The sequence below is a fragment of the Myxine glutinosa genome, chromosome 1, assembly GCF_964187855.1.
Source record: "Myxine glutinosa chromosome 1, kmMyxGlut1.1, whole genome shotgun sequence".
Classification (NCBI taxonomy): Eukaryota; Metazoa; Chordata; class Myxini; order Myxiniformes; family Myxinidae; genus Myxine; species Myxine glutinosa.
Window position 1 is genome coordinate 56,647,655 of NC_136261.1, and position 23,038 is coordinate 56,670,692.

At 40.5% G+C, this 23,038-nt stretch overlaps 2 protein-coding genes across 3 annotated transcripts in view; both read right to left on the bottom strand.

Moving 5' to 3' along the window:
- The window catches only part of MED8 (mediator complex subunit 8), a 313,799-nt gene that overhangs the window by 111,654 nt on the left and 179,107 nt on the right, over positions 1 to 23,038 (bottom strand). The window lies entirely within an intron of this gene.
- The window catches only part of LOC137424305 (receptor-type tyrosine-protein phosphatase delta), a 413,851-nt gene continuing 392,334 nt past the window's right edge, over positions 1,522 to 23,038 (bottom strand). Inside the window, exons 31-36 of the mRNA XM_078772183.1 lie at positions 20,664 to 20,842; positions 20,394 to 20,520; positions 15,445 to 15,570; positions 7,318 to 7,472; positions 6,398 to 6,533; positions 1,522 to 3,390 (exon numbers count right to left, since the gene is read on the bottom strand). Coding sequence (XP_078628309.1) covers positions 3,322 to 3,390; positions 6,398 to 6,533; positions 7,318 to 7,472; positions 15,445 to 15,570; positions 20,394 to 20,520; positions 20,664 to 20,842 — 792 coding nt within the window. The 3' untranslated portion in view covers positions 1,522 to 3,321. The remainder of the gene's footprint in view (positions 3,391 to 6,397; positions 6,534 to 7,317; positions 7,473 to 15,444; positions 15,571 to 20,393; positions 20,521 to 20,663; positions 20,843 to 23,038) is intronic.

A 23,038-nucleotide genomic window follows, 5' to 3' on the forward strand; every position in this document is an offset into this window, starting at 1 on the left:
AACTTCATAATAAAGATCAACAGAAATCTTAAAAAAGCTGAATTGGATTGAAATCCTCATCAGCAAGGCAATAAAAAGACAGGAAAGCGAAGGAATAAGAAATGGAGATGGAATCATTTATATCCAACCAAATAGGCGAGGTCAATGGACAACGACGCAACCGAAGGGAGCAGTATGCAATCATTACGCAATTTTTGCAAAGGTTTGCATCAACACAAGTCTTGGGCAACTCTGCCTACTTTAAACCTATTCTGAAGACTTTTAAAGAAAATAAAGTTTTGTAAAATAAAAGGAATGTTCATCAGCAATGGTGTATGTGTACTTGGCCTTTAGCCTTGGTACAATATCTTACAAGATCATTGCAAGAATGATAATTCTGGTGCACATAATCTTGGCCGAGGTTAGTAAGTAAAGTCGACCTCTGATTTGGAAGAATATTGTTGGAGCCCTTTTTAATCAAAAAGGTAAAAAAAAATTCAAAGTCATACACAGGTAAGCAGGCCAAAAGGGTCAAGGTGTGCATGCTCATATGAGCTGCAAGCAAAGTTAAAATGATTTCACAGCTCCAAAGAAAGGCAAAATGGTTGATGCAAGACCAATCCAGAAGCGATACTTAAAAGGTGGAAAGCACCACAGACAGCATAGCATTATTCAAGCACGAATTATTTAGTTTTTTTCTGACAAGTAAAGAAAGAAGTAGGTGAGGGATGGAGGGTGTGGAGGGGAGGAGGATTCTAGATCGAAATTGGAAGACAGAATTAGGAGGCGAGTAAAGACAAACCTATGCAGAGTCGAGAAAGAATCATTCTGTTGACGATTACAAGCATGGCAATCATTCATTATATGCAATGGGCGAGTGGTGTTAAATTCAGAGAAGTGGGATGACATTTATGTAACCCAACTGATCTTGGGTACATAAGCATTATTCAAATAATTAATGTTTAATCAACGTTGGGAAGTTTTCATTTGGAGTTATTCAATTCGATGTAACTGAAATTTACAGCTGTACATAAAAGGAAAAGTTTTGAGTTGAAGGACTGCATGGAGTTGGGGAAGAAATACCACGTGTGTGTGTGTGTGTGTGTGTGTGTGTGTGTGTGTGTGTGTGTGTGTGTGTGTGTGTGTGTGTTGGCAAGGAAAGTCTTTACTAGAACCGCTTGTGTTCAGGTGAGGAAAAGATGAGGAAAAATATTTTGCCTTCTAGTTTATAGTCTAAACATCCATGACTGGGTCACGCAAAATTTATTGGTTAAGAGTCAGAAATAGGAAAATGAGGAGGTTAAGGCTGTGGTGTGATTCGAGTAAGAATTGGCATTAAGATTATTTTTGGATTGTTTCAAATCAGACTTAGGCCTTCGCTTGAGTCTCACAGATACGAGTTTCAGGTCGATATGAAATGATAAGATTGGACATTTGTATCCCTTCACCGTTAGCGACCACACGTAATCTAAGCATTACAAAAGGACATCGGTGAGCAAACTCCAAATCAGATCCCGGTTACAATGGAAGGCTGTTTCAGTCTCAATGTTTCTTCTTTTTCTTTTTATTACTTAATGTACATTTTAATGGCAATTCTCAGATCCCTTTTAGAGATTCCGGACTCTTATGGCATTTTGAGTTCAAACTACTTTCGATACACCGTTTTTATATTCTATATTTTATGTACAAAGGATGACAACTTCACAAAAAAACATTAAAATCTACCAATCAAATCCACTCTCCTGATGCTCAGGCTTTATTCCGCTTGGCTCCTTGTCAGGTCACACAACATTCAATCCCTGTTGTGTCAAAAAACACCAAAGCCAACCTTGCATTTTTGTTTCTTCCCCTCCTCTAAGCTTTACATGTCGCCAAGTGGGTAAAAAAAAGAAAATTACTAATAAAACCTAAATAGGAAGTTTTCAACAACTCGTGTTCTTCTTATCTTTCTTTTGTAGAATTCCATTCATACATCAGTAGAAGTAATGTTTTGCAAACCTTCGAAAATTCTGCCTTTTTGTGTAAAAATACAAACACTCGATTGTGAAAAATATAACAACTCGATGAACGATGATAGATGTGGTTCACATTTCCATGAATGAGGACATTGAACTTTCGTCGCCAGGTGAACGTGACAAAAGAATGCACAATAATCGGCCAAGCTTTTACATAATGCTCTTGATATAGACAAAGATGATGAAGGAAAAGCAAAGAACTACATGTGAATACAAGTATTCGTCAAATAAAGGGCAATGAGCCAAATAAAGCAATAAACAATATGTATAGCGAAACAACAAAATGTCCCATTTACATAAACTGGCAACGGTATAGTAATCGACGGTGCGCAAGCGAAACCTTCAAGTCTCTTTTTACAGAATCTTAAGAGCGCTGGGTAATGGCATGTTTTTAAAGCATTGAAACAAACATCGATTTTAAGTTTGTTAAGGTATCGAAAGCAAATCCAGTTGTAAGTAAAGTGCAATTATTTTTTTAACTTTCTTTGTTAAAAACAAACAAAGAAAGGCAGTAAAGGAACAAATAGCAACCGGTTGGGTGGTGAACGTTTTACCACTGATAAGACGAAATAGCCAATGGTAGTTTTGATTTTCTGTGTTCACCGTAGAGCTGCACTTCAAGGTGGTTTTCTTTTCTTTAATGAGACAAGCACCTCCATCTTTGCTTTTTCATAGAAGACCTTCAGTGCACGGCCCTTTGTACCTGACCACGTTTTTGCATTGTTCGCAAACACCCGATACCATTCTCATGCATTTCATTTGTGAAGAGTTCCTATGGTATAATGTGTCAAGATTAACTCGTATTAAGCATAAAAATGGTTCAAAACAACGTACCCGACATTTCCCATCTTGCATCTTCTTTCTCTTCGCAATCCTCCCTTTACCATCTACGACGTGATGTAACGGATTATTGTTCTTCATGCATTTTGCCTGTCAAGAATAAGGTGACTCGACCTGTGAAGATCCGGATGACTTAACGAGTTTTAAAGCAAGAGGTCAGTTGAAGAGGAACGGATTGGAGAGGAAAAAGGAGTGACAAAAAGAGGATCATTACAAGAAGACGTGATGCGGCAAAGATATTGAAAATGAACAAATAAGAGGATGGATAAGAGAGGATGGATTATTCCCATGTAATGTTGATGATGATAACCCAGATCATTTTGTTGAAGTCATTCAAAGTCGGTATATTATTGTACGATTGTGGTGACACCATTGCTTTTCTTTGTAATCCTTTTACAAATAGTTTCCCATTGTTGTTTTGGGTCCATTGCTGTTGTCTCCTTTTGGCTTGTTGTTTTAAGTCACATAGATGTTGCGCTGTTGCAGCTCAGTTTCCGAAGTGGTCAAAGTTTCCCAGGTACTCCAGTGCTGCTCGATAACAAAACTCGTACTGTTCCTGTAACAGGAATGTGGAAGATTAATAATGTAACAAGAAGACGTCATGCAGAGCACAATACTTGCAAAATCCACCAGCACCCCCCAAAAAAGGTTGCCATTGATCCATCAAATCGACCATTTCATCAAGATTAAAATTGATGATCTTGATCAAAGCTCGGGGCAATAGGATGAAAACTGACAATTTTTCAGATGAAAGTTAATGATTTTAGAAGTTTGACCTTGAGTTGACCTTTGACCTTTTGACCTTAAAATAGTTAGTTTCCCAATTCAGTGAGACACTATGCAAATGCTTTTACATTTTCAAGTCAATCGGATGAAAATTGATGATTTTGGAAGTTTGACCTCGAGTTGACCTTTAAACTTTTGACCTTAAAATAGTTCGTTTCCCAATTCAGTGAGGCACAATGTAAATGCTGTTAAATTTTCAAGTCAATCGGATGAAAATTTATGGTTTTTGAGATGAAAATTGATGATTTTGGAAGTTTGACAAGTTGACCTTTGACCTTTTGACCTCAAAAATAGTTGATTTCCCAATTTATTGATTCAATCTTCAATGACATTTATATAAATGCCGTTCAATTTTCAAGTCAATCGGATGAAAAATGGCGATTTTAGAAATTCGACCTCCAGATGACCGTTGACCTCAAAATCAATAGGCTTCTCAATTGTGACGACCTCTACAACTTGGTGAAGTTTGACGATTGGTTTAGAATTGTGACCTGTAGGCGATTGACAGACAGACAAACAAACAGACAGACAGACAGAATAACAAACGCAACTGACCAATATACTTGGTTAGTCTTGGTATACTTGATTTAGGAGGTTTATCTTGCAATGCATTATGGAATTCTCTCGTTACCCGAAACCTAGGTTGGACAACCATGGCTACAGGTAATGGGTTTTGCAAAAACGAATGCCATGGATACCTTGGTACTTCAATATACACAGCATAATGGAGTGTTGCTCTCTACGGCAGCCTGTGACTTCTGCACTTCATGCCTCACCTCTCATGGAAGTCTCATGGAAGAAGCACAAATTCCATTATTTTTGCAGGCGAAGGTGAATGTTACAATAAAAAATTTCAAATCTTAATCAAGTTGATGTAATAACATCAACGAACGACGCTTTGGCAATGGAGCATCATATGTCATGCGATTCCTTTGACCCAGGGGAAGAGGGCGGAGCTTGAACTGTATGGTCTACACATTCTCAGGTGGATGCTTTGTCGGGAATTAAATCCATTGCATTTAAATATACATTTTACATCTGCAGAATGGAAATTAATATACAAAGAGTCCATAGTCTTCACAGGACCACAGTGAGGATAAGGAGAGATCAAATGATCCTGTATGACCTTAAACAAGGAAATGAGGAGGCCATTGTTCCCTCATTGCTGCGTTGCACTCCCAAGTTTATTTTTGCTCCAGGTATAAAACATCCATTTCTGGGTCGAGATGTTTTTTTGGGTGTTTATTTCCCCTCGTCCATTCTTCCTACAAGTGTTCCTCGAAGTTGCCGTTGTTGCGTTTCCCTCCTTTCCAATGTGTTCACGTATTTATTACTTTGCTAATTTATGACCAAATCTTAGTGAACACCAATTTTCTAGATGTTTTACTAAAGTCAAAATAACCACATCTTGATGGGGTGACCCAACTTGTATATGTTGTATATAAGAACGAGCTTGTTTATTTGTTTGTTTGAGGTTGGAGTACTGGTTTTTATCAACTTTTCTTTCCCAACCACAAAACTGCGGCCTTCTGGCTGTAAGGCAAAAGACAATGCGTTTGTGTGACAGATAATGCTGCTGGTTGTTCACAAGCAGTTCAGCAATGGCTGCGATGGGAAACTATTTGTTGCCTTATACTATACACAGTGTGTGGGTTTACCATCCATATGTCTGAAAAGGACATACATGCCACAGCAGATGATTTTAAACATTATGCTGCAATGATGAGCGCTGAGTCTCGTACATCGTGATGGTGACGTCATGATGTGCTGAGGGTGTTAAGACGAGCTTGTTCAATGTGCCCAAGTACTTTAGATTTACACCTACTGTATATCAGGATCTGTCATATAAAAGTCAAATATTTTAACGAGGAGCCACCCTGCAGGGCAGGAAGACCTGAGCGATGGCATCACCCACAGTCAGTGAATGAATGGGGCCAGCCGAGTGCTGGGCAGGCAGTCCTAGAGGGAGTAAAGGCACTGTCGGTGCATGCTTGCGGCAGTTGGGGCTGAAATGAGTAGGAGTTGGAGGAGAGTTGGAGTTAGATCTTTTAGAGAGAACATCTCTTTCCATTTTTTTCTCTTCCTTTCTTTTTCTCTGTCTCTGCTTTGTCGTCTCGGAGGAGGAGGACCAGTTACAAAGGAAAAGGACAAAATATCCTTGTCGTCATTCTCCCGCTGCCTCGAGCTGCACTTCATCCTGTGCCACGCCAACCTGCACATCCATCATCAACCTACAGCAACATCAGCTCAAGCTTGCTTGAAATCCTTGCCTGTGACCCCCCTTTTTGCATGGTTTAAATCCGGTATTTTGGCGCCATAGCGGGGTGAAAATAAGTATTTTTGTACAAGTTTGTGTGTTTCCCATTCCTTCAACAAAATGTTGTTGTTTGTTTGCTTCCCCTTCCATCCCATTTCTGTGTCTGTCAACCACCAGATCTGTTCCGTTATTTATTGATCGTCCTGCCCTTCCTTATCCCCTGTATTTCTTTTATAATAAACCATCTATTTGTAAAGAAATGTTAACTCTGAACGCATTAGAGTTTCACTTTAAACATCATTTTGATCATTCACGGGGGTCAAAGATCATCTATGGGATGGCTGATGTTGGTCGTTTTTAACTATAAAAAATACATATATTATAATCCTTCAACAAAATGCAAAATGGCTCAATCTAATGGGATAGGCCAGCACGTAATTAAACAGTTACATCAAGGAATCAATGTACTAATTCGAATTTAAGTCAATGTTGTTGTTGTTGTTGTTGTAGTAAAATTAACCTGAGTTTGGACCATCCCTGGCCGTTGCAGACGAAGTATCTTGACGGTTAGGAAAACGTCAAGCACACCTTCACTCCTCATGCGCTCCAAAAGCACACTAATGGTAACGAACACACCACTACGACCAGCTCCAGCACTGCAAAACCACAACACCCACACAAATCCAATATCACCTTGTTAACAACCACCAAATGCAGCACCCCCACTTTAAATATACAATCACTAGATAATCTGAAATCCTGATCAACACCAGCGCTAAACAACCACAATAGACTACTTGACTAAGGCTTCACTATCGATATACAGTAGAGACCCATTAAGCGGAACAGTCCATCAAACAAATTGTTTTGGATGCAAAACCTTGGCTCATGGAAGAGTGAAGTGACAGAAGGTAAAAAGGCAATGTATTGACAGTGTGGCATCAGGCACATTGTGGCAGGTATCTTACAACAGGTATCTTGCAATAAGGTACCTTACCTTCTTGCAACAGGTAGCTTGCAAGAATTAAGGCAATAAACAAACATGAAAGATGAGAGAAAGAAGGGGAATACACAAAGTATCCCAAAAGACAAAAGTTGGGTTTGGGGTCTTAACCTGTAAGAAGAGGGTTGGGTTAGGGGAGTTAATGAGAGAATAAAAGATTGCAGGTATGGATGGAGGATGACATGACAAGGAGTGTGCTAAGTCTAGATTTGGGAGTTTAACTAGGAGGTTACTGGAAGAGCACATGTATTCTGCCGGAGCTGGGCAGGCCAGAGGACGGAGGGAGCAGAGGAAGCTTAAAATAAAGAACAGGAAATTAAAATAAAATAAAACAAATTTTCTTACACAAGACAAGACGGTACCATGCAACCAGCGACTGGCCATGAGCACACAATGTGCAGAAACAAGCAGAGCGAGAGACAAAGAAAAAAGTTCACCTGCAGTGCACTGTGATAGGCCCATCCTGTCCGAACTGGTCTTTAGTTTTATGCACCTGACCAAGGAACTCGAGGAAGGGCTCAGCCATACGTGGTACACCTTGCTCTGGCCAATCACTGAACTGGAACTGTCTTACCGTCCGTGATTGGCCATCCTGGAAAGGGAGGGTGAGGAGGGATGTCAGGCAAAAGAGTAATGATTTTCTGAAACATGCTGCAGAAAAAGTTATCTTAATTACTTGTTGCATTAATTTGCACAAATAAAGACAAAAATAAGAACAAATAAATCTTAACAATATGCACAATTACAAAAGTTAGCATTATCAAGAACTCCGACCTTTACCTCTGCCACCGAAGGCGGGCAGAGGTTATGTTTTCACCCCTGAGTTGTTGTATGTTTGTTTGTGACCAGGATATCTCAAAAGGTTGTGGACGGATATGGCCGAAATTTAGTGGAGAGTTTGGGTGTGTGACACGGACAAAATGATTATATTTTGGTGAAGATCCAGATCCGGCTCGGAGAATTTTTTGAGTGATTCTTCACCATTGAGAGATAGGGAAAACACGATATACAGCACGCTATCTCAAAAGGTCATGGACGGATTCGGACGAAACTTGGTGGTCAGGTTGGGTGTGTGACAAGGACGAATCGACTCAATTTTGGTGAAGATCCCAATCCCGATCCGGATACGAGGGTTATTTAATTTTTAAGTGATTCTTCACCATTGAGAGATCGGGCTAAAAGCGATATATAACATGATATTTCAAAAAGTTGTCGACTGATTATGACAAAACTTGGTGGATGAGTTGGTTAGGTGACAAGAACAAGCCGATTAGATTTTGGAGATCTGAATCCAGATCCGGCATATCAGTGGGATACAAAACGTAAACTGTTCATCCTGGCAGAGGTATGCGCTCTATCGAGTGCCGTACTAGTTTTAATTACAGTATACTAGCAACGGTACCCGCCCTACGGGTGGGGCTTCAATTGGGAGGCCCAAATAAAAAGGCTAAGTATCAGAAATTGAAGGCTTTTTTACTTTTAAACGATTTATATAAACATCCGTTAAATCTCGATCGGTGCAGCCGTTTGTGCGGCACCCGGGAAAATAACGTCATGCGGGAGCAAGTATCAGCAGGATGTGGGAGTGTGGGAGTCCACGTTTCTGATCTTCCTTCATGCCGAAGTAGCCCACCACTTCTCCAAGCATTCCGCTCTTCAGATCCGCCATGACAGATTTAAGCTTGATACTGAAGACGCGTGCAGTTATTCCTCCCGATGTCGTATGTACTCCCGATACGCGTTTCCTTCATTGTAAAAACTTCCAAATCAACAGTTAAAAGGATTTTGAGCCGGTAGCTGTTACGGCCTTGGCAAGATCGATGGAGACAGCGATCTGTTAGCGTATTCACCGCCCAAATATCTATGTGGAATTCTCTCATGTGGAGATTAAACTAATCGTGTTCAGAATCGCTATGTCGTATGTACTCCCGATAAGTGTTTCCTTCAGTTGAAATGGGTTGAATTCTCTCAAGCAGGGATTAAACCCGTGTCCTTATAAAAGGTCTTTGTCCGAGGTCACCGAGTCCGATCGAGTCCGTGCAGCGATCGGTGCAGCCTTTTGTGTGCCACCCGGGAAAACAACATTGTCACAATGAGAACAATGAACGTTATGCGAACGCGAATGTTATGCGTAAGTCCAAACCTGAGAATGCTGGAGACTAAAGCTGAAATTGGGAAAACTAAATAGCCTATTTTACTCCTGGAGATCCCAGGATTATCCACCCAAAATATCTTTGCGATCGGTTCAGCAGTTTTTACGGTACCTTCGAACAGACAGACGGACGGATGGACATTTGGTGAACGGTACCCGCCCAGCAACGCCATGTGGGTCTAGCAACGGTACCCGCCCCATGGGCGGGGTTTCAATTGGGAAGCCCAAATGAAAAGGCAAAATATCAGAAATTGAAGGTTTTTATTTTAATTTTAAACGATTCATATAAACATCCGTTGAATCATATCACACGCAAATCATCAAAATCTAAACAGTATCTTTAGAATTTAAATAAAAGCCACATCACTGTTCATATCGGTAAATATGATTCCATCGTGTTTCAAATCGTGATCGATACACTATGATCGTGATGATCGTGATCGTGATGATCGTGATCGATAATCGTGTTTACAATCGCTATGTCGTATGTACTCCCGATACGTGTACCAAATTCCCGATACGTGTAACTGTACCAAATCAACATTTAAAAGGATTTTGAGCTGATAGCTGTTACGGCCTTGGCAAGATCGATGGAGACAGCGATCTGTTCGCGTATTCACCGCCCAAATAGCGATGTGAAATTCTCTCATGTAGAGATTAAACGTTACGGCTGTTACGGCCTTGGCAAGATCGATGGAGACAGCGTTTATTATAGTTTTAATGAAGGACACTGTCTCAAGCCCCAGTCCCCATCACGGATGGGGCTCAGCCGTTTACCCGAGCCTGACGGCGAAGGGCAAGGTACATGCTGGCCCGTCCAGTGTAGCACGCGCGCGCGGCCCCGGACATCAAAGGGCATTAAACATTCATTAAACATTAAACGTTCATTAAACATTAAACGTTCATTAAAGGATTACGAAACGAAAAACATTACGAAATTACGTTCACACCGTCAGGCCAAACACTACCGTGAACACATACATCTTCACAATGAGAACATCGTCACAATGAACGTTATGTGAACGCGAATGTTATGCGGGAGTCCAAACCTGAGAATACTGGAGACCAAAGCTGAAATTGGAAAAACTAAATAGCCTATTTTACTCCTGGAGATCCCAGGATTATCCACCCAAAATATCGTTTCGATTGGGTGAGCCGTTTTTGCGGTACCTTCGAACAGACGGACAGACATTTGGTGAATTATAGTAAGATTGTTATTTGATTAGAGGGGATTCTTGGCTGCTCTGTGTTTTCATCAGCAGTATTTTCGGGATCTTAGCACAAGCTACGCTGTGGGCATTAATGGTCAACCACAATGCATGCACCTGGCAACACATGCACACTGCAAGCAGGGCTGGCCGATTACCCCTCCATTTATGTAAACAATGAAACAGCTGGGGGTTTACTAAAATTCTGAGAGTGACAGAGTAATTCTCCTGAGATTAGTTCAGTTTGTAGAACTTCGAATATATATCCTTAAGCTGTCTACAACTGCATTTTAACCCACAACCCCTGGGATACTGATTCCATACCCTCACCACAAGCCAGCACTGTATGTGTGTAGTTCTGCAAATAACACAATCATCTAAACGATTTCAGAATCTACACTGGTGTCATAAACCTATTACCCTGCGCTCGTGAAGCGAAAAGCGGGGTTAAGCATTCAAGTGCCGTGTGCCGTACGTTTCTGCATTTCAAAAATTCATTTTCTCGGCAACCGTTGGTCCGATTGACACAAAATTTTACCATCGAAGTGCCTCCGCCTGTAGAAATTTTTTATTCATAATTATGACGTCATAGGTCACGTGGTATTGACGCCATCTTGGAAAAACGTTATACCTCTATATCTCCGAAACCGCTCAATGGAAAAAAATCAAACATGGCTCATTGTCAAGTACTCACCATGGGGAATAAGATATGTTGATGGTGATGTCATCGGTGCCTTAATTATGACGTCATAATTCGACAAGTACAACGCTTGATCTGATCAGTATGAATAAAACAAAAATTCTTCTGCAAATGTTAGTCTGATGGATACGAAATTTTGAGAATATGAGCGGCTTCTCCTGTAGAATTTTATAATGATAATTATAACGTCACAGGTCACGTGGTACAGACGCCATCTTGGAAAAAAATCGAAAAAAGTTGCACCTCAATATCTCCGAAACCACTACATGGAAAAATTTGTAACATGGCTCATTGTCAAGTACTGCCCTTGGGGAATAAAATATATTAATGATGATGTCATCGGTGCCTTCGTTATGACGTCATAATTCGACAAATATAACGCTTGATCCGATCTCCCCCTCCCCTCCCCTTCCCACGCCTCCTGCCCCCAAGCCCTCTCCCTCCCACACTTCTCCCTGCTCTCAAATGTTGTGGTTTTGTGTTTCCCCTTCTCTCCCCATCTTGTCTTCCGCTCCCTCTTTTTGTGTGTTTTGTTTGTGTGGTTGATTTGTTTGTGAAATAAATGTTAGCTCTTTCACGAGCCTCGATTCAGTATACAAAAAAAAAAAAAAAAAAAAAAAAAAAACTTATCCGATCATTGTGAATTTTTTTTCTCAGCAACTGTTGGTCTGATGGGCACGGAATTTTCACCGCAGGAGGGCCTCCTCCTGGAGAATATTTTAATGATAATCATGACGTCATAGGTCATGTGGTACAGACGCCATCTTGGAAAAATCAAAAAATGTTGCACCTCTATATCCAAAACCGCTACATGGAAAAAATTGAAACATGGCTCATTGTAAAGAACTCCATATGGGGAATAGGTGTTGTTAACGATGACGTCATTGGTGCCATAATTATGACGTCATAATTCGACAGGGACAACGTTTAGTCTGATCAGTTTGAAATGTATTGAGCATGATCTATGCAACAATTATGTTAGAGAATATAAATTTATGATGTCATCGCTGACGTGGTCTGGCAGCCATATTGGATCAAAGAAAAAAAATGTTCAAAAACAGAAGAGTTGGCTCGCAACAAGTTGACTGCGCAGGGTAAGTATTCTATGAATACCATCTAGTTTGCGAAAGTAATCTTGTCTTTCTTTCATATTATTCAGTTTAGTTTCTCAAGCATCTGGGCCACGCTACTAGTCACAACCTCTCCTGTGCAGACCATGTATGAAATTTCATCTTCAAGGCAAACCGTAGAATGAGCATCCTTCATCGTACCATTTCCTTTCTTGGTACATCTGAATTTCTCACAACCCACAAGGCCTTTATCCATAGTTCAGTGTAACATTGCTCTCGCCGAAAGGCCAGTGCCCCTGTTTTTTCACTTATCTCTCTCTTGGATGTTGTGGTATCCAAAGCTCTAAACATCATTGGAATTTCCAACAAAGAAGCTGAAGCACAATGCCTACTGCTCTTCCATCGCAGAAAATTTGGTGGCGTTATTCTTTTCTTTCACATCTATTCTGCTCTTGTTCCCTCTTTTCTTTCAACTCTCTGCATGTATCCGGTTACCAAGTGATGCACACATTTTGCCAGCAACCCTTCTTTATTAAACTCCAAAAATCCAGATGTACCCGCTCATCTTCACTCCTCTGTTCATTTTTTTTCCTGCTTGTGGAACTACATTCCTGAGGCAGTGAAATCCCACTCTTTTCTCCAGGGTTTCGAAGGTGCCGATGCACCACCATCTCATGTCATCCCACATCTCTTTTCTATCCCCATTAACCCTCCCATATCCAAGCTCTCTTACTCACATGGTCCTCCTTTCATTCTTCATTCATTCCCTTGCTTTTTCCATTCACCTGTTGTCCCACTGTCTGCATGTTGCCTTTTTTCCTCATTTGTGTTATATGACCTGCTTTTCCATGAGCCTTGACTTTGTATGCAGAAAAATAGGCAAAGCAAAGTTTCTCAAGGTGCCCACTCTTTACGAAGGACACAGTGGGATATTTAACGTTCACCAAAATAAAGCTATCAGACAGGATGCCCAGTTTAACGTCCATCTGAGAGACGGCACACACATTGATGAATCACACTGCTTGTGAGATACCAGGATGGCAGTTTGAGGACCCATTAATAAATAGGCAAATATTTTTTTCACATTAAAAAAAACGAGTCATTGGAAATGGAAACCACTTGGTTGGATTCACCAATTATCTACCTGTCTACTCATGCAGTACTCTTATTAAAAATAATTAACTTGTAGAAGTTTGTAACAGTAGTTATCATTGTTCTTTCTGGGCTGGCAACCTCTGATGGTCAATTTTCCAGGAAATGCAACAACTTTCTGCTCCTGGTCATGCGGTAAGTTAGCCAAGAACCTCACAATGGTGGCTGCATTGCTTGCCCCATAGGCACAGTCGGGGCAGGGATTTGTAATTTGTCCAGGGTGCCAGCGATAGCCCGCCTACTCTTTATTGAAAGACGTTGTGGGATCTACAATGTTCACCAGATAATATTGGCATGATGCATCCCAAGCTCAACGTCCATCTGGAGGACGGAGTACTTGATGATGCAACCAACATCCTGCCTGCGAAACACAAATGTTATAGTTCATCGTCACTTCAAGAAATGAACCCAGACTGGATGGCGTAAAGGCGAGTATGCTGCATCTGCATCATCCTGCCTGCCCTTTAACGGAAAGTAGAAAATTGGGATTGCCCGAATGAACAATTAAGAGTACAGTTTTAAATCTCAAGCAATACATTAGGCCAAGTAAAAAAAAAAAGAAGTTTCTCGTGCGGACTTTTTTGAAAAAAGGAGGAGGGAGGCCCTTACTATTTACTATTTTCATTTTTTTTGCTATTTTTTTCCAAGATGGCTGCCATGAATTGAATGACCACTGTGGCTGACTTAAAGACTCTATAGTTTGTCCAATGTAATGTGAAACATGCCAGTGTTGATTGTTACCGAAAGGCCTGCAATTTCATTTCCAAATTAGCAAATAAATATATGTTTTAACTGAAATCGCATATGAATAGAATCAATCAATGGAACATGTCATGTGTTACACCGGACAAACTATATTTGAATAAAACCAAAAATAAACAATGACAATGTTTAAATTTGGTATGTGTCCTTGTTTAATATAAATACACAATAATACACTAATAGTACAAGAATTGTTCATATTGGGGACGACTCAGAGAACAGACCAAAAGATTGATGAAATCCTAAAAAACAACTACTGTAGTTTCATTGGAAGGGTGATCCTTCCCTCTTACAAAACCAGAAGTGGGACTAAATAATATATGTTTCATCAACAGTTTGCCCTCCCCCCACATAGTGAAACTAATGACTATAGGACTTGGTCTATCTTATGGTCTGTTCCATAAATATTAAAGTAAGAAATCCCAGTGAGACTTATGTCAATCTTGTACATGTCATCCATAAAGTGAGAACCATTTTAAACATTCTAACCATGCACTGCTTTACTTATGCAAAAAATGAAATTGTGATTTTCTTTCCTTCTCAGTTCTCTCTTCTTCAAACTTACAAGAGCCACTGTTATAAATATGTATGTCAAAGTATGAATACCAAACTTTCAGAACAAGGCATAATATTTGTACAAGCATGTAACTACAACTAGTACTAGGCCATCCAAGTATAGCGTTACAGCTACATATGGATTTTTTAATGCACCAAGTATTTAAAAACAAGTACACTAGAAAATGTATGTCTTGATATGGCTTAAATATTTACGCTATATCACGACGCCAACTTACTTTCGTTGTTTGGTATCCATCACCAATGTCATCTCCATCGTCAAATTCTCCACTGGCAAATTTAGCGAAGAGATCGTTCAACGTTCGCTTCTCATCTACAACTGATCTCGCGAACCAAGACTTCAAAACTTTTGTCGACGAATGTATGCTTACACACACGAATATCGTCATATTCCCTACTCAAATTTGTACCATTAAAAGTATGAAATGCAAGATTTTTACACGTAAATTGCACTTGCCCAGTGCACAACCGCTGCGAGAATTGACCGTCTTTAGCACAAAGTGTCTGCGTTAAGCCTAGCATGTATTAACCAGGAAGTTCCGTTAGAGGGCGGAATCCACAATAGTTCAGATCATCAATGCACAAGATACGATCAGCAAACGCCCGGAAACGGCAAGTTTTAGACCGAGTTTCTTCGCAAAACAATTTTTTTTAAAACAAGTATATATTAAAAAAAAAAAGTATTAAATAGTAAATAAAAGTAGGCGGCGACCAAAAAGGAAGCGGGCGGGGACGAGAAACATTTTTTTTTTTTAACTTGGCCTTATGTTGTCTAATTAGTTGGCATTCCTTTCATTTTGATATCTTTGAAGTGGCAGACACTAGAGCAATGCAATTTACATTTGAAGGGGTTATCATTCTTGCACACCTCCTCTCACACTCATCAGCATTAAGTTACATTTGGCCATTCTACACCAAAACAGACCAGCTTGGCCTCAACGTACCCTTGCATCTGTCACCTTGAATTCCCTCAGGATGTACTGTGGCATGTTGTACTCAGCAATGGGGCTAACCACCAGGAAATGGTAACGCGCCGCACGCTCTGCTGGCCAGTACCTATGGCACTTTTCCTGCACACACACAATGAGGGAGTTCACAGCATTATCAGCTGGGCAACATTTTGTTTTGGGGATTTCGACCCATTGTCCTAAGTGACTCTAGGGAGGCCTGGTTCACAAAACAAACAGCTGTTGCACCGAGTGGCAATATCATTTTTCATGGGATACCTGTGCAAGATAACATGTGCACATGCAATTAATTATTTATTATAACATATATATATATATGTATATATATATATATATATATATATATATATATATATATATATATATATATATATATATCTATCTATATCTATATATATATATATATATATATATATATATATATATATATATATATATATATATATATCTATATATATATATATATATATATATATATATATATATATTATATATATATATATATATATATATATATAAAATACCGTATATACATTTACATGATCATTTATTCAGATGATATAATAGTTAACCTCATCATCCGGAATCGATATATATTTAACAGAATGGACGAAATCAACAGAACGTTGATTGAGGTTTGCTATCCGTCGTGGGAAGCAAGGAGAAGCTGACGTTTTGGCCATTAATCCTTCATCAGGGAAATGTCCGTTTTGGCCATTAACCCTTTACCAGCAAGACCCGTTATTCATTCCAGAGTTAACATATGCTGATAATGTTTGTGTGTATGATAGGGTTGTAATGCATGTCCACTTGAATGTTTATGTCGGGCCTATCAACTACATTTATCACATCTGGCCATTCTCTCTCTTTTCACAGATCTTCCATTATATTTGATGGGTTTTCCAACTTTGTCTTGTATTCACACTTTTAATTCTGGCATTGTTTCTTCCTATCACTGCCAATGTGGGGTTTGTAGTTATAGGGCCCTAATATTCATTATTCCCTTTGGCTTTATTAATGGTTTGTCATAATTTTAATGAAAACCTTTTTTAGTTTTCCTGATGAAGCCTTAAAGACAGAAATTACTGGATGAGCAGACATTTTTGCCTTATGGATGTATGTTTATTGCTTGAACAAGCCTGTAAAAATCATAGCCTTGAAAGGTTATGCATTAAGAAAGTTAAACACAAGGAAATGTCAGATGCTAATGGATGTGGAGAATAATGGAAATAGGTATTACAAAATGCAAGGGGCAGTGTTATGGAAAGTCATACAAGAGAAGCATCTGGGGATGGTAAAGTTGTGGAGGGGTGTGGGAGGGGGGGGGGGGGGGGATAAGAAGACAGCACAGTGTCAGGCAGCTCGAGGTAAAGCTAACGTGGTTTTAGTTTGTATTCACACGGGGATAAATTATAAATCAAAAGAGGTAGGGTTAACACTGTGTAGGAATTTAGTAAGGCCTCATCTAGAATTATGTGTATCTTTGGAAGGCATGTGCTGTCTGTGTTTGCCCATCCGTCACCTTAAAACCCTCTTCCAGAGTAATCATCTTACTATAATTCACCAAATGTCCGTCCGTCCGTCTGTCCATTCGAAGGTACCGCAAAAACGGCTGAACCGATCACAACGATATTTTGGGTGGGTAATCCTAGGACCCCCTGGAGTAAAATAGGCTATATTGTTTTTCCAATTTTCCAGTTTTTCCAAATACGATGGAATAATATTACGATATGAACATTGATGTAGCTTTTGTTGAAATTCTACGTACCAGAAGAGAGTAGATCGACTCCTGGCGAACTCTTCCAATATAAACGTGTGGCTCTGAAGTAACATGGCAGCATGTGCAAAGCGACTGAGAAACAGGTGTAGCGGCCGCTTCCGTGTTACAGATTCGGCGCGCACTCTTCACACATAAACGTGCGACTGAGAAAGACGTGTAGCGGCCACTTCTGTTTTGCAGAATTCAATCTTTTTTCAAAATGGGCGCCATGTACTGTTTAGATTTTGATGATTTGCGTGTGATATGATTCAACGGATGTTTATATGAATCGTTTAAAATAAAAAAAGCCTTCAATTTCTGATATTTTGCCTTTTCATATGGGCTTCCCAAATGAAGCCCCGCCCTTAGGGCGGGTACCGTTTGCTAGTTATAATAATAAGAAAAATAGGATCACTGGACCTGGAGCTTATCTCGGCCCTGGCCTAATGCTGTAACCTAAATTTAGTAGCATTCTGATTGTTGGGTCTGGAGAAGAAGTTTGTAAGAGTGTATGCGATTTCACCAATAATTCACTAAGTCGGCCATTTTGATTCACATCCAGTCACGTGATCTGCCTACCTCCACAATTTATCATCCCTACTCTGACCTAATGTTGTAACCCAAATTTGGTAGCATTCTGACTGGAGAGTCTGAAGAAAAAGATTTTTGAAGGTCTAATTATGCCATAAGATTTCCGAAGGACTTTTGTCCTACTTAAAGTCATGTGACCGGAGCGAGCTTTGCAATCTCCATTAACAGTCAGGAGCGAAACCTTGCTGCCAAATTTCAGCCGCATTGGCCAAGCCGTTTGGTCTAAATAGGATGACGGATCGAAATAGGACGGAAGTCGAAAAAGGAGACGGCCAGACAGAATGCGCACAATGACAATACTTAACTGGAATTGCAATTCCAGTTAAGCTAATGATGATGATGATGATGATGATGATGATGATGATGATGGAAGTCACATCGAGTCCGACGAAGACTGATGGGTATCATGTCCTGTGGCGAGCACAAGAATGCGCAGCGAGGCCAGCTGCAGTTGCACACGTCTCCTGCAAGTGTCGCACTGGAATCTGGTTGATGCCGCTTGGTCTGGATTCTTTCTCCTCAAGTGGGCCTGGTGGATACGCTCATCCTTTGGCCGCTAATAATAATACATGTTCTCTTAAAAGGAACTTCAATGCGGGAGGAAGCCATGCATTAACCCCATCAAGTCTGCACAATGGCTGCCAAACTATAGTTGTTTTATGTGCTTTATCCTTGATGGAAGTCTGTCAAGTTGAATGTTGATCGTCAAGCAAGGAAGCAGCACATACCATTTTAAAAGTCTTTGGTTCAAACCTTGGTGACTTGGCTGGGGTTCAAACCACATACCCCCAGACACTGAACAGACGCTCTAACCATTATGCCACCAAGTTTGGTAATGTTCCACAAAAAACAATATTACCCTGTGCTCGCTAAGCGAAACGCAGGGTTAAGCGATTGCTTTGAGTACGTACGTGTGTGTCTGCATTTTTAAAATTCATTTTCTCGGCAACTGTTGGTCTGATTGACACGAAATTTTCATCATAGGAGCGCCTCCGTCTGTAGAATTGTAGTGATAATTATGATGTCATAAATCACGTGGTACAGGCGCCATCTTGGAAAAACTTCGCACCTCTATACCTCTGAAACTACTCCATGGAATAAATTGAAACATGGTGCCTTGTCAAGTACTCCCCATAGAAAACAAGCATTCTGAGTATTGCGCAGCAATACATGTCCCCTACCGGCAGTCTGTCGTCCGGAAAACTGTTGGGGAAATTACCAAAGTTCAAAGTGCCATAACTTTGTTAAAAATGATCGAAACGTCGTGAAGTTTGAACTTGATCTGTAACTTATCATGAGGAAACCATGTACCAAGTTTGAAATTATGAGCATTAAGAGTTTAGAAAAGAAGTCCGGAAAACTGCTTTGCCTGATGGACTGACAGACTGACAGACTGTAAACCTATAGTCCCCTCCGGTGTACACCGGTAGGGGACTAATAAGACATGTTAATGATGATGTCATCTGTGCCTTCGTTATGATGTCATAATTCGACAAGTATAATGCTTCAACCGATCAGCATGAACTTGCTTTTCTCTGCAACTGTTGGTCTGATAGACACGAATTTGTCACCATATGAGCGCCTCCTCCTGAAGAATATTCTAATGATAATTATGATGTCATAGGTCACGTGGTACAGGTGCTACCTTGGAAAAAATTCTCCAAAACCGCTCCGTGGAAAAAATTGAAATGTGGCTTATTGTAAAGAACTACGCATGTGGAATAAGTGTCGTTAACGATGACGTTATTGGTACCTTAATTATGACGTCATAATTTGACAGGGGCAATGCTTAATCTGATCAGTTTGCAATTTATTGAGCGTGATCTTCGCAACAATTATATTAGAGAATATAAATTTATGATGTAATTGCTCACGTAGTCTGGCAGCCATATTGGGTCAAAGAAAAATAACCATTCAAAAACAGAAGAGTTGGCTCGCACCAAGTTGACTGTGCAGGGTAAGTATTCTATGAATGCCAACCAGCTTTGAAAGTAATAATAATGATGATAATCACCCTGGTGATGTCACTGTGCCTGCATATCCTTTCTACCCACTGCCCTCTCTGCCCCGCAAACTCAAAACACTTCATTGGCACCCATTACACAAATGTATAACTTTAAAATATTGCTGATATCCTTTAAACCCAAACACAAATTGGTTCCTGCCTACATGTCTGGCCCAATCACACCTTAAACCCCCGGAGGTAAGCTACGATCAAACATTCGGAATCTCCAGGTAGATGTGCACACGAGGATGAACTCTTTTGGTGATCTAACTTTATTCAGATATGCCCCTCACCTGTGGAACTCTTGCCCTTTTAAAAAGTCTCATCACCTCACTAATTATACGAGTCGTTTAGAAATCTCTCTTAAATGCCATATTTTTGAGTTTCTTTTCTTTAATTTACACTTTCCTCAACTCTTACTCCTTTGCAAAGTACTTAGAAATTTTGCTTCTAAATGAGAAGCACCATATGAAAAATTTATTGATATTTTTATAGAGAATTACTAGGGAGATATTTTCACTAATTTTCCATGTCTTTATTTTTTTGCTGCCATTTATTGCGTTTACTCACCCTGCCCATCTCTCGTAGTTTGGTCAGCATAACGATTATGGGCGAGTTTTGTTCCCACACCAAGCGCCAGAAATCTTCCGTCGTTCCAGCCAGTGGGCCCTGAGTGACGATATACGCTCGCCGATGCCTGCGCATGAGAGACATGAATATTAGGGACGTGGAAGAGACCACTTAAGGGAATGTGGCAGATAAAGTAATGGTAAGGCAGATTAGATTTCAAATCACATTGTAGAAATAGGCAACAGGATCAGACAATTTTTGCACCGGTACCTGTAACCATCGACCAGGCTGGCATTGATGTAGTCCGTGGAGTGTTGGACACGTACATGCTGCAGACGAACCCGGTTGTGCTCGTACGGCAGCACGGCGCCCGGACGGTTCTTTTGCGCATTGCAGGGCAGCGCGGGCACGGCTGGTGCGCATGAAGTCGAGCACTCCACTCCTAAACGCTGCACGTGAAATTGTTCACGATGATTAAAATAGTTATGTTAGCATTCATAAAATAACTAGAAAATAAGGTGAAATTCACATTCTTATTATAATGGAGCAAATGTATATGGTTATGTATGTATATGTGTGACCAAAACGTCTTCTTCTTCTTCAAATGTGTATAAAACTGAAAAACAGTCCGTGAAGCCATGAGGTCTTGAGGCGGTGAAGCCGGGTGACTGCATATCTATTAATTGCGTACTATATGAATGTCGCTTGCATCCTGTCTATTAATTACATATGTATATTAATTACGTACTGTTGGAATATAGCATTCGACTCTTTAAGTCCCCAAAGACCCTTAAGACCACAAACACCAAAAAATACCCCGAAGACCAAAAAGACCCAAAAGACAGAATGCTTTGTAGGACTATAGCTGTGATTACTCAACGGTTCTGCCCACCATTTACGGATGGAAATATGGTTTTACACGAATTGTTACTTGAGCAAGGTAGCAAGGAACGGGTTTCTGACAGAATGCATATGATCTGTAGGGATGGTGGAGAGGAGAGAGGGCAGGATGAGCATGACCAGAATAGAACCAGGCAAGATCAGAATAGCGCTGGTATCAAAACCGCAAGGCCAACAACCTGCCCACGGTTAGCAGGAAGAGCCTCAGCTTCCTGCTGCAAGATTCCAATGAAATGGAAGGACTTCATTTCCAGGGCCTTCAGGTGAGTGAGTGGGAAGCGGCAGCACTTGAATCGTTGGGAGCCATATTCCATTTCACTCTGGGATGGAGTATCATGTAATATGGCTCACCACAGCTGTGGTCTAACTAATATAACTAGTAACAAGTTGATGGTTTAATAACAAATAAATATTAATGAAAATCGACAGACAGGTCTGCATGAAGTTTTCATGTAAATCCTTTCATATCACTCCATGATTCATTCCACATTCATTACAAATATTTCTCACGAGATCAGAAAATTATCATCAGATGTCTATGTCATGAGAAATCGGAGATTTTCTTTTCATAAGGAAATGTCTTGGAGTGAATCAGCTTGGAGCTATAAATAAAATGGTCATGAGAATAATGCATTTGAATTTCCACTGGCAGTTCATGGTGAAGTTCTCTGGAGCCACGGTTAATTTTGCTGCAGTGTATAACTCTCCAAACACCTGTGGCAGGTGCGCCCTCTCATGGCCAAACTATTCCTATAGCTCCTGCAGTGAAGCTTCGTTGCACTCCAAGTATCTCATTCACAGACTTACTTATCTCATCATATCATTTTTCTGTTTTATGGCCACAGTGCAGTTACAGCAAAGTGTTGCTCAAAGTTCCTCAATAGATGAACAGGAGCAGTGTCTATCTCAAGTGTAATCAAAGGGAGACGCAAAGCGCTACTTCATTTACATAAGGGATCGTTTCTCTGTATGCAGCTTTAACATGGGGACTGAAAAGGCATTTCTCTGCTTCTACTGCATGAAATTGGCTGCAAATTTCAGAAGTAAATGCTTCAATCAGAAGTAAAGGATGGCTTTGTACGTTGAGGTAATATGTTCCAAATCTCAGCAACGTCCGTTTATGCATTCTTGAGTTATATTGTTATGAATTTTGGGGTTCGAGTGATATATAGATTCAGGTAGATCTGTATAGGTAGATGCTCTGATGATCGGGGGTAGGAAGATCCATTTTGATGTACATACGTAGAGCACCTGTTTAGCCCAGATGTCGGATTAAGCTCGTATATTTGTGGTCATACAAGGATGGCCTTGTGCTAACTAGAGTAGGGATTACGTTAATTCCCCTGTGTGCAAGACTTTGTGATTTATCCATTGTCCCTTATGGCACTACACCAATAAACACTAGGCAGGCCCACTAGCACCACACATACCAATTAAATTCTTCCCCACAATAAAACTCACCGGAAGTGCAGGCAGGAAGTGCACACGCATTGCGCCAGCATGGCGATAAAACATTGCTCAGGCAGGCTGAGGCCATGCCCACCTCGCGACGGATTGGTCAAGGGGGTTTGATGGGGAGATCACACCAATGAAAGTCCAGAGTGAGGAAGAACTTGCGATTGGCCAGGGGCGGAGCAAGAAGCAACCCGATGATTGGTAGGAGGAAGCGACGGACTGATTGGTCACCGATTGATGGCATGAGGAGGAGAGCGCGAAGCGCTCGGCCAATGGTGAAGGACTGACGT